The 16,638-nt window shown below is 38.5% G+C and overlaps 2 protein-coding genes across 4 annotated transcripts; one reads left to right on the forward strand and one right to left on the reverse strand.

Moving 5' to 3' along the window:
* The first annotated feature begins 1,614 nt into the window (after positions 1-1,614).
* On the forward strand, positions 1,615-2,970 carry LOC103707204 (protein MIZU-KUSSEI 1-like). The gene has a single exon (XM_026804662.4). It carries the CDS (start codon positions 1,828-1,830, stop codon positions 2,818-2,820), a length of 993 nt encoding a protein of 330 aa, XP_026660463.4. The 5' UTR covers positions 1,615-1,827; the 3' UTR covers positions 2,821-2,970.
* Positions 2,971-7,112: 4,142 nt separating this feature from the next.
* SWI2 (switch 2) lies at positions 7,113-16,214 on the reverse strand. Of its 3 annotated transcripts, none has more exons than XR_015987377.2 (8): positions 15,712-16,204; positions 13,810-13,916; positions 12,763-13,690; positions 12,437-12,684; positions 9,918-10,044; positions 9,574-9,841; positions 9,211-9,463; positions 7,113-7,926 (listed from the first exon to the last, which is right to left on the reverse strand). XR_015987377.2 is itself a non-coding variant. In XM_008791533.6 (8 exons), exons 1-8 carry the CDS (start codon positions 16,120-16,122, stop codon positions 7,613-7,615), a joined length of 2,664 nt encoding a protein of 887 aa, XP_008789755.4. In that variant the 5' UTR covers positions 16,123-16,214; the 3' UTR covers positions 7,113-7,612. The 3 variants fall into 3 exon arrangements, 2 of the variants coding, with proteins under 2 accessions (XP_008789755.4, XP_088578540.2); XM_008791533.6 differs by having other exon boundaries at positions 9,566-9,841; positions 15,712-16,214; XM_088722414.2 differs by having other exon boundaries at positions 9,566-9,841; positions 12,763-12,832; positions 15,712-16,202.
* Positions 16,215-16,638: the final 424 nt, after the last annotated feature.

Consider the following 16,638-nt stretch of genomic DNA (forward strand, 5'->3'; position numbering starts at 1 on the left):
ATTCTAGCATAGATTCAAAACCAAAGATAAAGTATTTGCAATCATTTAGGTTACGATCTTGGTGATATTAGACCGAAGAAAATTGACCAATTCTAGACCAACTTAAGATAGTTGCGAACGTCATGTTTGGCCCTGAGATTGTTAGTTTTAGTCTAAATTAAATTCACAACCAATACATGCCTGGAACAAGCCAATTAGACAAGTATTTACGCATGTCCTAGATCTAAAGACCAGCAAATTAAATGCGTTACTTGAAGATATAAAGGCATCAAACCTAGTCCCATCCTTACCTATGATTAGAGAAGGCCACACCCCTACTTAGTTGGTCATCAGAATGATTTGATTTATATTGGATTTATGAATTGACCCTGGCTGATATGAATGGCTCGAAATGACAATTTCTACATAATTAGGCCTCTGCTTAGGCCAACCCTTCACCATTGGATCTCTCATTTAAGGGAGGAAGCTGACTCCAGTGGTCCCCTTTGGATTCCTTCAAACCATGCATGCACATTCAGCATTGATCCTTTTTTTTCTTATGCCATCACTGCTACTAGTACTAGCTTGAATGCCTAGAGAGCTAAAATTGAATCGAAAAAAAAAAGGACGGTCACCTCCTATACTACACATATTCATAAGAGATTTTCTAAAAGAATCACGAGTCTATTTCTCTTCTTCTCCGTCAACTTATTTTATTTTTTTTGATTTTATTAATTGTACTCATGCCCAATCAGTATAAATTAGAAAAAAATCATGCATGCATGCACCATTCGTCGCATAGAAAATTAGCCTTGGCTTGTATAAATAAAAGATTCTTCTTAAACTTCATTAAATAAGAAGTCAACAATTTCGATCAAATTAATATCCTATTTAATTTAATATGACGAGGACACACGCGTTCACAGGATGATGCATAGTCCATCCACCCAGCACTACAAGACACTCCTGTCCCTTCTACCAAGCTCGTCATGCATTGATTTGATAACCGATCGAGACATTATTAAAGAAAACTAAAACAAAATATCGATACAAGCACAAGAGCAAATAGAGAAGGCTCCCATCATCACGTCCATCCCACCGCCCAAGCTTCGGGAGGCTTTGGTGGAGCCACCATACCTGCTCCCGTCCCCACGCCCTCAACCTCTCTTTCCCCTCAATAGCATCATCTCATTGACTTGCGTATTTCCCAGCACCACCACCAAATGTATTTCCTAAGCTACAAACCTATTCTTCTCTCTCGTCCCTCGTTCCCCTCCGATCTATATATTTCACATTAACAAATGGCAGGGTTTTTTTTTTTTTTGACACTTCGTATCAAATCTCTCCTTATATCACGGGTTGTCATGGAGTGTGATCATGTGCAGCCTATTTGCTCGCCTTCCGTTTTGTTGGTTTCTGGTAATCTTTTTTTTTCTTTTTTTTTTTTTTTGGTACACCAGCGTCTCACTATATTCGGACGTGAGTACGTCACGAGCAGATAGAATACAAAACATGGGCTACGCCCTGCGAAATGAAGCCAGTATCGTCCCATAGAAAAGTTTCAGAACGATGAACTGCGAAGGAAGCCATCGTACCATTCGCCTTCTTAAATACATGTGCAACCCAGAATGAGTCGATCGAGACTCTCAATTAGATGACGTACATCCCTGACTAGTGAGTGTAGATCTAGCCTGACATGCCTACACCTGATCTACTCAATCACTGTGGCTGAATCATCCTTCAAAAATATCCGGCTTCCCAGTTGCCATAATCTTCAAAACGCTTATCATACCACTGGATACTTCTTTGCCCATTGGCTTTGTCCACAATATTCCCTTCCTCCCCACTATGTCCCTCCTCTTACCCCACTTGCGCGATCACCACCACCTCCAATCCTTATTGCTATCTCCACCTAACGAGTGGAAGCCAATGACAACGGGGAGCGCGGACGTAGCACGCCCTATGGACCTCTCTTTCTCCTCCTCCTCCGGCGAACACGACGAGGCTCTCTCGCCCCTCCACCTGCCTCTCCTTCGCAGGAGGCCGGGCAAGACGTTCTCCGTCACGATGTTCGCCTCGTCGATCTTCCGCTCCCTCTTCCCCACCCTCCGATCCTTCTTGACCCCGGCATGCCACTGGCCGGTCGTGCCGGCCATTGCACCCTTCAAGTCTATCCCTTCAGCCCGCAGGAAGGTGATCGGGACTTTCTTCGGCCGCAGGAGGGGCCGGGTGAGCTTGGCTATGCAAATGGATCCCCGGTCGGAGCCGGTCTTGCTTCTTGAGCTGGCCACTCCTATGCACCAGCTCGTCAAGGAGATGGCCTCCGGGATGGTGAGGATACTACTTGAATGCGATCGGATTGCTAACACCAGCACACCTGCCATGGCCACCGCAAGCAAGAAGAAAGGGAAAAATAATTCTCCACGGCGCTCTCTGTGGGAGGAGCCGGCGTGGAGCCTCTACTGCAACGGGCATCAGCGCGGGTACGCCGTGTCGCGCCGGTGCAACGGGGCCGACCTCCATGTGCTGAAAGCGCTGCAGGCGGTGTCGGTAGGCGCCGGGGTGCTTCCACCTCCACCAATTGCTCCTCCCCTTCCACCACCTCATTCTCTAGAGACGGAGAATATTGGCAGGTCTAGGAATGATGGAGGCGGCGGCGGCGGTGGCGGTGGAGGTGGCGCTGATTGTGAGGTGATGTACTTGCGAGCCAAGTTTGACAGGGTGGTGGGGAACGTCGACTCGGAAGCATTCTACATGATCAGCCCGGATGGTGGTGGGCGTGGAGGCAGTGATTTCAACGATGGCGGTCCTGAGCTCAGCATCTTCCTGCTAAGGATTTAGAATACAGCGAGAGGTTTATTAGTTTCCAACCCTAAATTCATAGTAAGCGTTTGGTTACTGGCTCGTGGACTGAAACCTGTGGAGTTCCATCATCACTGATAACGGTATGTAAATTTTTTAAGTAATAATGAAGAATGACGTTAGTTTAAATTTGCATCATAGTATAACTTCGGTGGCTTAAGGATCTGTATATGAGATCAATCATGTCTTAAAGGGTTTTATGTTGTCACCTTGCACACGCGAACGCATTGCTCGTGCCAACATGTGCAATGCGAAATCGGCCTCACTTGCACACAGAGTAAACAACTATTGTTGATGTTATCAAATGGACAAGGAGACTTAGCTCATGCTTGCCGGGAAGGGACAAAAATTATATGGGGTGGGCAGCAGGGAAGGGAATATAGGACCTACTTTCTATTTAAATATGTTTTCTCTAGTGCCCATCTTAAACTAGGAGGTCAAAAGTTAGAAATTTCTCCTTCTAAGGACCTCATCGGTCTTGTAATTAAAAAAATAAAAAAGGAAAGAAAAATATCACACGCGGCACCCTCTTTCTTCCTTATCAAGTCTCTCCATCTATCCTCTTCGTCATTTCTATTTCCTATTTGTAAGGTCTTCCTTCAAATTTCTCTGTTTTTCAAAACCTTTGCACCTCAGAGTTTATAGAATTTAAAGAATGATATGTATATAATTTCTTATATTAGACAAAGCTAGAAAACTGTACACTATATACTAATACTGATGAACACCATATTCTAGAAATATACCTAGAGGTATATATTGAATTGCTAGTTGACTTAATTCACTTGGTGTGTATCACATGGCCTTGCATTATGTACTGATAAAAAGTATATTTTGAAAACTATATATTAATTTACTTGGAGGTGTATATTGGATCACTGTTGGATATATATCAAAAAAGCTTGTAGTATGTATCAAAAAGTCGACGTGTGTATCACCTAACCATATAGTGTGTATTAGCGAATATGATGTTCTGAAAACTGTACATTAATTTGCTTAGATGTATGTATTGAATTGCTAGATAACTAATTTGTTAAATATGTATTATCTGATCGTGTACTGTGTATTAGTGAACATTATGTTCTAAAAACTATGTATCACCTGACCATATTAGTGTGTACTGGTGAATATGATATTCTAAAAACTGTGTATCAATTTGCTTAGATATATATATATTAGGTTGCTAGATAACTAAGGCCCTATTTGGGGAGCTATTGGCAGTAGAGCTTTTGGTAGTAGAGCTGTTGAAAGTAGAGCTTTCTGAAGTAGAGCTTTTATAAAAAGTTGTTTGCTGTTTGATAACTATATTTATAAAGTGTTGTGGTACTTTAACATGTGTTTGGTAAACAAACTGAGAAAGTACTTTTGCATGACAAAATTACCATAAAAGACATTGCATAATATCATACAACAGAGCATAATAAAATATAATATATTAATACATATATATGATATAATATAATATTACTGTAATGTAATATAATATTATTATAATATAGTAATATAACATTGTACACTATAGCATAATAATTTAATATAATATTAAATTATTTAACATAACATATCAATGTATTATGATATAATGTAATATAATATTATATTTATAGATAATATAATAATAAAGGTACAGAATATTATAATTATTAGCATACATTAATTTTTCATAATATAACATAATATTAAATTATTTAACATAACATATTAATATATTATGATATAATGTAATATAATATTATATTTATCGTATAATACAATATTAAAGATATAAAATATTATAATTACTAGCGTAAATTAATTTTTCATAATATAACATAATATTAAATTATTTAACATAACATATTAATGTATTATGATATAATGTAATATAATATTTTAAAAAAAATTTGAAAGGAACGGAGAAAGAAATTAAAAATTTTTTCTTCTAAAACGTGATTCAAAAGATGCATACAAAAATAGAAAATAAGAATACCTTTTCTTGCACGAAAGGGAGTCTGATCCATGGCTAGGGTTCTTTGTTAGGGCTCGAGCGGATTTTTAGGTTTATAAAGGGACAAAGTATGCAATTGTTATATTTTATTATAGGTACTTTGGTTAAAAAATAGCTTTTTCGAAAAGCTCCAAAATGGAGCTTCTTCCAAAAAACTGTTTTTAGCTTTCTGAGAAAGTTAAAATAGCTTACCGAAATTTTTACTAAACACCTTTTTGCATTCAAAATTACTTTTGGAGGGCGAGAAAGTACTTTTTGGCCCTCCAAAAGCTCTACCAAACGGAGCCTAATTTGTTAAATATGTATCACATGATCGTGTACTATATACTGGTGAACACTATGTTCTGAAAGCTATATATCGAATTAGTTAGAGGTGTGTATTGGCTTGCAAGATAAGTAATTTTCTTAGTGTTTATTATCTAGTCATGTAGTATGTATCGGTAAAAAGTATGTTCCAAGAACGAGAAAGAAAGAGAATATTGCACGCCATTTTTTTTCTTTTTTTTATTTTTTTTAATCATTAGACCGATGACTTGAAGAAGTTCCTGATTTTGGATTCTGCTTTAAGATGGACAGGAGTAATTACCACCAGAATCTCATTGAGAAGGATTAAATATTTGCAATCAGAATGGATAAGGGCTTTAAGATACAGCCTCTAGCGGATACACTATGGACCAGGCTGACTTGACATAGGGTCCACCTACAAAGAGGGATCACCCCAAAGTTCTTGCGGTTTCAAGCGTCGAGGTAGTCCTTTGCTAAAGTTCTTAGCTGGGAGTTTTCAACCAGAACTCCGGTCTTCTCCTGCAGACTACTAACCTTGTCGGAGTTTTAGAGTCTTCCCATGTAGCAAGACATCCAGCTCTACGTAAGAAAGAAGGCTTGTGCAGCTACCAAGCGTGGAGAGGTGGCTCCAAGCTGAAAGATTCTATTGTTGTTTCGCTCCCTCCGCATGCACCAGCAAACCCACCTCTGCTATTATATCCCAAGCTGCCCTCGTTTCTTTGTTTTGCATGCTTTTTCTCCATGTTTTCCACAGTGTTTTGAACGTGCTAGCTAGGCAGCGAAGGGAGAGAGGTTGGGGATGATGTTTTGCCAAATCAGGTGTGAGAAAAGCATGAGAAGAATAACGATCTAAATCTTCTTCCACATTACCACACACTTGGATCGTCTGCCGTTGAACAGTTTATTGTGAACAGCTAAATAGTTGAAGGTTTTCCGAGTTTTCCTGGCAGGGGTGGTTCTTCATTAATTTAGGCTATATGGGACGTCATTCCACCATGCATAAAGAACTTCATCCTCAAATCTTATGGAAATGTAGAGTCTTCTTTTTTTTTTCTTTTTTTTTTTTTTTTTTTTTTTTTTTTTTTTTTTTTTTTTTTTTTTGCTAAAGCGGATGTATCCTACACGATGGATACGGATACATCTAAAAAAGTCAAAAGATAACAATGTAGAGTCCTTGACTGCGAGGCAATTTAAAGAACTCCACAATTATATATCTACTTTCATATATCGTCCTCACTAAACCTTCGATGACCTCCCGCGCATCAAGCGAGCAGGCAGCCACATTGCTGATCTTACGCAGAGGATATATAAAGCATGACCATTATTTATAGAAAAGCTATAGGCAATGCGCTTTGATGGCTTACTGTTCAGAGGTCTGAGATTTCTAAAATTTCAATTCACAGCTATCTTTTACTTATAAACATGATAATGTAGCCGCTAATTTACTTTGTTAATTTATACATAGATGGCGGAGCACATCTCTTGCACAGGCACCCATCTGTAACTAGTTTCGAAACAGGAGAGGATTCAAACTACCCTGGCAGTGCTTGCACCACCCTGAATTCTTCTGGGAGAGGTTAGCTGGCGGAACTCCTGTGCATGAGGCGGTAAAAATTTCTGTTGCTGATTGCATCAAGCGTGCCTGATCCTGCGGACATTATTATTTACTTATTCCTGTCGTTTCCTATCTTGTTCTAGGAACCTGGAGGTAAACAGTATCGGAAACTTTGCATGTTCGTCCTGCTATTTCTGACATATTCAACTCATGCCATCGGAATCTTGGTTGCCTGCATCAACCTGATTAGGACTGTACGTATAGCCCTGATGAGCCTCAAGAGAAGTATCTTAATTGTACAAGATACAAACAAGCATAATGACCTACGATTATTTCTCTCATTCTCCCTAAATACAAACGAGAAGATAAAAGGAAAAAAAGTTTTATAACAAGAATAGCTAGTGACTCCATTCAAATGCTATAATGAAACATGTGAAGCACTAGTTTTCTCACAAAATGAGTAAAAAAGCTGTCACCGGAGCTTATATTAGACCACAGTAATCTGTTCTACAGCAAAAATCAGGTTTAACTAATCTACAAGGAGATGAAAAAACTACATTTACAGAGAGCACATAATACAAAGCAATATGCAGGGAAGGAACTAGATGTTCCATGCTACAAGACAACTATTTTCCTTGACGAGGATGCTGGATCCTGCTGAAAAACCTATCAGGAAGAACCAACGCATACACTGATTTACTGGACACGGCCAGGACCAGGTACCTGTTAATTTCTCAAAAAAAGAAAGAATTACAAGACAACTCTTTTCCTTGATGAGGATGCCAGATCCTGCTGAAAAACCTATCAGGAAGACCCAAGGCAGACACTGATTTACTGGACACGGCCAGGACCAGTTACTAGTTCATTTTTAAAAAAAGAAAGAATTATTTATTGTTAACAAAGGCCCTGCCCGGTATTTGCATAAAATTCCCAACTTTCAGCGGTCATCTTTTCTTCTTCTTCTTGTAGCTCTGTAGCATTTCATTCCGCTCCCAATGTGATGCAGATAGCAGCCATTTGCTAAATTCAAGCTCCCCCATGCCCATATACTTGGCGATGCGTCTAAATTCTTTTCTTTTCTGCTCTCTGGAAGAAGGTTTTCCATTCTGGGAGATATCTGTTGCGAATAAGCATTTATTTGTCTTCTTGATTGAAGTCTTCATGGTATTGTTTTCTTGTGTAATTGTTGCATCATTCTTTCCTTGAAGGCCCGGCCCCGTGTTGACAACATCTTCATTACGATGAGAATATAATATGCCTGTGAAAATTAATTGACTTTATTTTATTTTTATTTCTTTTTCAGCTAAATTATTGTTAACAGGTTGAAATTAGTCTAACAGCACTGGCAGACTTCATAAGGAAAAGAGCAAAGTAAAATGATACTGGATGAACTTGATCATAAATCCTAATTGCTTGGAATGACAGAATTTTAGACATACAATGTGTTTGCATGAATATTAATAGAAGTATCTTTATTTTTTGATTCAACATCTGCAGTCAAATTCTAAGGCAAGTTATTTCCTCATAAGCGACCATATAGACAGCACCAGGCAAGGAGGTAAATGTCATTATTCCCCTGAATAAATAAAACCTTCAATACAACATCTCAATAGTGATTTAACTTGTCTCTTTAAGACTGTTTAGGAATTTATACTTTTCTAGTATCATGAGTTTTTCACATATAAATATGAAACCAATAGCTAGTTTTGAGTTACAACCCAGGTCCATGAAAACAATAATTGTATATGCATCAAATCCACCATACTTTTAAGAGCAAATCTAAATTTATGTAACACAAGATTATGAAAAAATTGACAGCAGGATGCCACATTGGGCTGGGCCAACCCACACTGGCTTGACCAAGCCAGCAATTTAAGCAGGCCAGGCCAATATCTTCATGGACTCAATAAGCCTGCATTGTGAATTCCTCACCCAACCTAGAATCTTAGGCCAGTGGTTTGCAAGCCCAATAGATCAGCTTGGCCTAGCCCAATTTACAAAATGCATGTGCATCATTTATATCATAAGTACAATTCTAAATATCTTTTCTATAATATAAGCAACAATTAGCAGTCATCTTACAGATCATTTCCCTAATCACATGCTATATGTAAATTGCGGAAGCAATTTTCATATTATACAATCGTCAGTGAGAGAATTCCTTATACATCTATGACATGTTTCCAGGAAAAAAAAAAAGGTTCCAAAGGTAACTTGGGCTAGCTTGATTTCAGCTCAATCTCACTTGTTGCTCATCGAGCAGAGATGGAGCCACACAAGTTGGGTCGACTATAGATAAGGCGGAGCCCAAGCTACGTGCCTGTTGGTGAAGCTTGAGACCACCTTTGGGCTTGGCCCAACTCACCCCCACCCACTTCAAAAAAAAAAAACCACCTCAAAAAATAAAATACCATAATCAACCCAGATGTGCATTCCTATTTCAGGATCAAAACCAATAGATACACCAAAAAAGAATATTCATTAGATGAATACATTGCTTAGTAAATATAAAAGATTTAGACATTGTAAATCATGGGCTTACCCAAGTCATCAAGCTTTGTTATGTGTTGCACGTGACCTGCAGCCTCAGAAAACTTGCCTGAGAGTGGAACTACATGTACCTCCTTGAGAGAAGAATCATCATTAATCTTTGGACTGTTTAGATTGGTTTGAGTTGTAGGATCCTTTCCTTGTTTCTCATGCATTTCGATGATCTCACTTGTAAAAAGCTTATCAGATAGGTCACTGAACAGATTACAGATTCCAAATAGTTCACCCTGAAATTCCTTGCAGTCCTGTAACGAAGCAAAAGAAGTGGAAAGACAAAAAACAAAGCTTAGAATTATGTAATTACATAATTGATAAAGCAATTAAGAAACAAGTTAAGCACTCAATACCTGCACACCTTCAAAATAGCGCTTTTCCATTTTCCCTGAAACAGCTATATTTGAAAGCTGCTGTTTATATATTTGGCGAGAATATACAAGTTCTTCAAGTGAACCAGCTGCAAGAAGACGAAATACTACAACATGGCGCTTCTGGCCATAACGAAATGACCTATCCTGTGCCTGCAAGTCTTGAGCAGGATTCCAATTTGGGTCAAAAATTACAACACGATTAGCACTGACCAGATTCAGACCTAGACCACCAGCCCTAGTAGATATAAGAAATACCTGTAATAAAATGGGGAAGAATCCATCAGTTGATGGAATGCATATGCAAATTCACTATTTAAATAATGTAGGTTACCTGTTTACTTGGACTTCTATTAAATTCATCAACAAGTGACTGGCGTAAGCTCATTGGAGTTGAACCATCAAGTCTGGAAAAGCAATAGCCTCTTCGTATAAGAAACTTCTCCAGTATGTCCAGCATCCTGCTAACAACCATCAACTTAAATTGTAAAATATACACATAAACAAGGAAAAAATCCACATGTACATCCGCAAATCATCACAATTTATACAAAATAATGACTTTTGAGGGAATGATGCAATAACCAGACCATGATACAAACCTGGCTTATCTAGAACAAAAGATATACTACAATTAGATGATAGATGTATATTAGCTTAACACTGCAGGAGCTATCTATGTAAATGACCTCAGGAATAAAGTTTCTTCTCAACCCTAGTTGATGGCATCATATAGTGACAATAGAGAACAACATGGAATACTCAAACTCTTGCAGAGGTTCTTCTTTCCTTCTTGCTTTTCCTTCTCTTTCAAACTTGAAAAAAAAATCTAGAAAATCGAGTTACAAGTTTGACCAACTGAAATAACTTTAACTTGGTTACTAAGAATATATATTTTGGATCATAGACTCAAATTATCAGATAATATAATAGGTGAGTCAAATATATTCTTTCTTGTGGATAAATTTTACTCACACGGTTCCATTAGTTTTTGGGATGGCTGTGTCACAGATAGATGGAGCTAGTGCAGCACATAGTTTCCTTGCAATTCACATTTTGTTTTGCCGAATTTCCTCAAGTGAACCAAGTCATTTAGCTGCTCTATAACCACCTTCCTAACATGACATCTCTGGATCTTACAAGAAGAATATTTGGTGGAGGTCGTGACATGGAAGGACTAAGTTACAATCAGAGACCACTGGTGCCAGATGTTGTTCAACCTTTTCCCTCTCCAATGGTACTGCTGCCTCACATCACTTGTTGGCCAAGTTAAGAAGTCCCTACATTATCTTCAGTTGCAAAACTCAGATTCAATCCTGAAATTTAATATATCATCATTGGTGTACCTTTTTATCCAAGGCAGAACTTCACAGTGATGTTCCATTTGCTTAATATCCGAGGCGAAAATTCATCAGTTGCAAAACTCAGATTAATCCTGAAATATAGTAAAGCTCATTCAATTTGAGAACTTTACATCTTCAATATTTATGGTCTTCAATTCTATATCATTTCATCATATTCCGTTAATGGTTACTCCCATATGACTAACTTATTGTTGATTAATGATTGCTCTCAGATTTTTCATGTGAATCACTCCAACATAAAGAACATTCCATCTAATATTATTGATACAGGGGTGGAAAGAGAACATTGTCACAATATAGAAGTTCCTTATATTATAGATTAAAATTCATTGTCTCGGTACCGAACCCCATTACCAGTACCGTCCTATTATAGTGTCGGTACGTAATACGATATAAGATGGCAAGACGTACTGAGTGTCGATACTGTACGAAACTGTGTATCAATCCGGTATCATACATCCACTACGGCAAACCTTTATAGACAAATACTTTCAAATCCCACCAAACAGATGCTTTCTTGATAGGATGCTATTTAACTAAATAAACACCATCAACGCTTTTGATTTTAACTTCATAGAAAGTGTTGTTTTCAGAATTCACAATTTTCAGGGTTTCCTCCAAAAAATACTCACTTGTGCTAGCTTTTTATACGTTCTAGATCTAGAAATGACAAGTGAGATGAGGGTACTCTCACACTTAGAAGAAAATATATATGATACTATTATAAACTTCGAATATGCTGCGTGTCAACATTAACTTCTTCAAACCTTATTTACTGTTCAACTAATCAACTCAAGCAATGCAGCTTGTAAGTTGACTTACGTCCTGTTGCTTCTATTGCTTTGCCTATGACTATTATTGTGCCTCCTCTTGCTCCAGTTATTCTACCCACAAAAGTGCATGTGAAAGAAATATGCTAAGGAACCACAAGAATAATATCCAACCAAAAAACCTCCTCATCTAGGTTCCAAGCCTGCAGATCTTGAAAATTTTGATCTGCCTATAGCGCCAAGAAAAGTTCAACCTAATTAGTTTTCAGAACTAGTAAATCTCCAAGAAGATATTTTAAATGATAGTGGCGAAATATTATATTTAGTAACTGGTAAACTCAAGCCACTAACCATGAGTTACCAAACAAAAGCAAAATGAGAAGAAAAAAAACCAAATAATTGGAATACTGTTAGGGCCTGTTTGGGAAATCCAGCATGATTGGGCTGAATTTCCTTCTCAAGGCCCATCCTAATCTTACCTTAAGTCCCATCTGTGAGCCTGTTGGATTGCAAGAAGAAAAAAAGACCATAGGGGTCTTTTTTTTCCCTCCCACAAGATTTGAGCTGAGGGAGGTATTTGTTTATATGGGCTCTATCCAAATAGACTGCCCACTCTATGATTCAATAGGAAATCTAACTCAATCTTGCTGGCATTTCCAAACAAGCCCTTCATATATAGTATATACAAAGGTTAGAATAACTTTCAGAGTGGACTATACCTGACAGAGTAGCTGAACAAAAGTATCTTGTCACCGTGAGAAGTCCATGACAATAGCAGCTTCTCCAATGCTCGCATTTTCCCACAATGTTCTACATCACTAAGCCCCATAAAATTTTCAATTTGCGCGCTACCACCAACCAAGTCGACATCAGCACCAAACACAGCAGATGCTAGCTCAGAATCCTTCTTCTGTTTCTCCACGTCATCCTTCGGGTTAGGCTTTATCAGCTCCAGATGATTGCTGATCTGCAAGAATCACATTTACAAGTTTATATTTAAAAAAAAATCACAAAAGGGGGAAAGATGGTGAAATACACAAAATACCTGCTGAAGTTTGATGAGACAAGGAAGAACAAGGCAGAAAGGGCATGAGTCACAGCCCTCAGGATTGTCCCTGTGAAGATAAGACCAAATAATACCATTAGGTACTATCCTCTTGCAACATTCAACCTGAGTTAAAGGACTCCCACAGCTACAAGGAAGATCCTTATTTATGAGACACTGGAAATCAGGCTGTTCCAGCATCCTCTTGTAAACACGCTTTTGCAACTCACTCATTGCACAAAAAACAACATTATCTTCTTTCCCTAGCATAAGATGCCCAATAGTCTCTTCCTTGGTCCTCCTTAACAAATATTTCTGCAACACTGCGACAAGATGCTGCTTGCGCTCCTCAGCAACTTGAATAAACTTTTCAGGAGCACTTAACCTCTGACCATGCTTTAAGGGTTCATTATAGAAATCTCGAAAATGTTCCCGAGTTCCCAAGGACCCAGGTGCAACCCATTCAAACAGATTAAATAACTCCAAAATATTGTTCTGCATTATGGTTCCAGTAAGACCAAACCGTTTTCTGGTTTTAATTCCTAAGCATACTCTATATAGTTGAGACTTTTCATTCTTCAGACGGTGCGCTTCATCAACAATGACAATGTCCCAGGAAATCTCAGATAAAGTTTTATCATGAATTCTGAAAGTGTCAAAACTAGTTATAAGTATCTCAGCTCCTCGATTTTCAAGTTTCTCAAGAATCAAATCACGATTAGGTCCATGATAAACAACAACACTAAAGTCTCCCCACTCAGAAAACTCATTTTCCCAGTTTTGAATAACAGAAGTGGGACAGACAATCAGTATAGGTCCCTTCTTGATCATATGGACCTTCTTGTCCAACTGATGGTCCCCATGTTCAGTATCCTTCCCAAACACAGCAGCCAGAAAAGCAATAGTCTGGATGGTTTTACCCAAACCCCTAATTCAAGATAAAATAAAAAGTCAAAGTCAGAGTAAATGATAAGATCAATCACCAGCATTGTGTCTATAATAACAAAAATAAGAGTAACAATAGAATACTAAAAAAAAAAGGCTTACATATCATCTCCAAGTACACCACCATGGTTGTTCTTGTACAGACTATATAGAAACCTCACGCCATCCTTTTGATGTTCAAGAAGCCTACAACTGATAGATGCAGGAACCTGCAAGGAAGAGTTAGACCTTATTGGTTCTATATGTGAAAAATATACTAGCATACGACGTGCAAAAAGGTTCCTAGATGAGAAGTCATGATCTTACTACTAAGACTGGACTCCCAAACTAAACAAGGTTCCTACTGGAACTTGAATCCATTTTGGCAAAATCATACTGCATACCAGAATTTGTTCTAGCACTATAGCAGTATGGTAGAGACGCCGAGTGACTCGTGAACCAGCTTACCTAAAAACTTGACCCTGTTGTCCTGACAAGTGGATTATGTTCTTGCCACATGACAAGTGGTGATTGGTCAAAAATGATTAGAAAGTAACATTATATGTTCCTACGCATCAAACTAGCTCTAACACTTTGAAGTCAAACATAATTTTGCATTGACAGTGATGTAAATTGTTATCAACATTTTAAAGAATTAAAGCATAGGTTTTATTGATGACATACTAGAGAAGAATTTCATGTAACAAGATAAAAGAGATACAATGTTGGTTGATGTCATACCAGGAAAAAAGAAGGCATCAATGCTCACAAAATCATGTTCTCAATGTACTCAAAAGATACTTCTTAGCATTGAGTCTTGTTTTGTTGGTTACCATGGTTGAGGCTGACACTGTTGAGTATTGACGCCAATGCATGAAAGCAAGATGACAATGCCCAAATGAGGAAAGAACAAATAAACTGATGTTGCCTTATGCCAGCAGGAGGTGTGGGCTGAATACATAAAATTGGCAAGCATTGTACTAGATTCACTGTAAAGGTGGACCAGAAGATTAGGTTGCTTTAAGTCTTAAACAATTTACACCAAATGTATCTTTGCCTTCCATAATTGAAATTGGTTAAAACCAAGGATGAAATAAATTCGTCTCTGATCGAATTCAGGTTGTCCCAAATCTCTGCTTGAAAAGGACTAAGATCTAACCTACACTCCACTACATAACCCATGATAAATAGAACTGACAAAGTAAATGAAACCAAGAGCTCATTAGTTTGAACAAGAAGATTACTAAATATTGACTGAGAAAGGATTTGGCTATGGTGAGAAGGTTTGTTCCCAAATAGAGAACAATACTAACCGTATTTGAGCGAAAGAGTTGAAAAGGAAGTCTCTTTTGTTTTACTAAAAGTATGATTAAAGATCTGTGATTTGTAACACACGAAAAGAGGTGAAGACAAACAGAAATTTGGATGTTAACTCCAGTCTGTTATGGAGCATAGTGAACCATGCGACTATGGATTTAACTCTCCTTCAATCAATGAAAATGTATCACAATTTGAACTCTTAGAACTCCAATACCATAATTTTCTTTAAAAAAATAGGACCGATCGAGGAGGAATTTATGGGATGAAAAACCAGAAGAAAATTATGTCATCCATAAGAAAGGGTCGCAGCCGAAAGTGCCAAGAACGATTGCGTACAGCATGAGTAATTAAATTATATTTAGTGATAGCTAGTTCCTTCACAAAGCATTAATTGTTAGTTTCTCCAGACCCCAATCCACATCCATCATCATAACTACCCAAGTCCTTTGTTTTATAACGGGCTGTCCCGCTAAATTCTTGGAAAAATTCCCCCTAAACTCGGAAGGAAATTGGAGGAAGATGGAAGATGGCAAGATTTGACTTATGAAACTCCATATTAGTCCCTGAAATCGCTAGCATTGTTTGCGTCTCGGTATCTCAAGCTGTTCTTGGACAAATCTATTCAAATATCTTGAACAGCGAGAAAAGGGGGAAAGAAACAGCGAGAAATTAAAGGGAAAAAGGGGGAAAAGGAGCAAGAAGCACCTGAATGACGGGGGTTTCGCCGGGGGAGGAGAGGACCAGAGGCTCGTAGGGGCCTCTGACCTCCGAAGTGAAGGGCTGGGGAAGAAACGTCTCTCGATTAAATCGAGCAGGGAGAGAGCATCTCTCTCCATCCCCATCGTCCTCCTCCTCCTTCTCTCCTCCTCCTCCTCCTTTTCTTGCTTCTTTCTCTTTGACGACTTCTCGCGAAAGCGGGCGTTCGGCGGAGGGGAATTCGAGGCGCTGGAGTTGTTGGGACAGGGAGGACTTGGGGGGCTTCCTCAAAGGAAGAGGGACCTGGGATGAGGGCTCCGAATTGGAAGAAGAAGAGGAGGCGGTGGCGGTGGCGGTGGCGGTGGAGGAGGAAAAGTTGGAGCAGGGGCGGAGCGTCTCCTTGAAGCGGCTCAACCACATCCGGAGGAACTAGAGGGCGCGGTTTCCTTCCCGCTTGGCCTCCTCCAGGAGGACCGGTTTTCAATCTCGGCCAAGTCGGTTCGCGTGGACCTGGCGGAGGGTCCCTGATTCGATATATAAATAAAATTCTGACCGCTGTATCCAGCCGGTATATACTGATGTACTGAGATATAAACTTATTTTCTTGTCTTACTAACTTATTATTAATCCTCTCAAAAAATTAACTATCATTACAGCTTTCTTAGTTCTTACTTTTTTTTCTTTATAATTAATATTAAAAAATTGCTTAGGGCACATAGTTACTTTTAGAAAAAAATTTGTATTAACAAATATCTCCATATCTTGTTGACTTAATTTTTATACATCTAAGGCACGTGTATGCACATCATTGCTACCAAAGATTTTATATATAATACTGATAGGAAGAATATTGGTCATCTTAACCTTAGACTATTCCGATCTCTCTACCTTGGCCTTGACTGAGGTGAATGACCATGGTATTGGCCAATGTATTAC

Source organism: Phoenix dactylifera, chromosome 1, assembly GCF_051530095.1.
Source record: "Phoenix dactylifera cultivar Ajwa chromosome 1, Ajwa_hap1_PhDact_Kaust_v1.1, whole genome shotgun sequence".
Taxonomy (NCBI): Eukaryota; Viridiplantae; Streptophyta; class Magnoliopsida; order Arecales; family Arecaceae; genus Phoenix; species Phoenix dactylifera.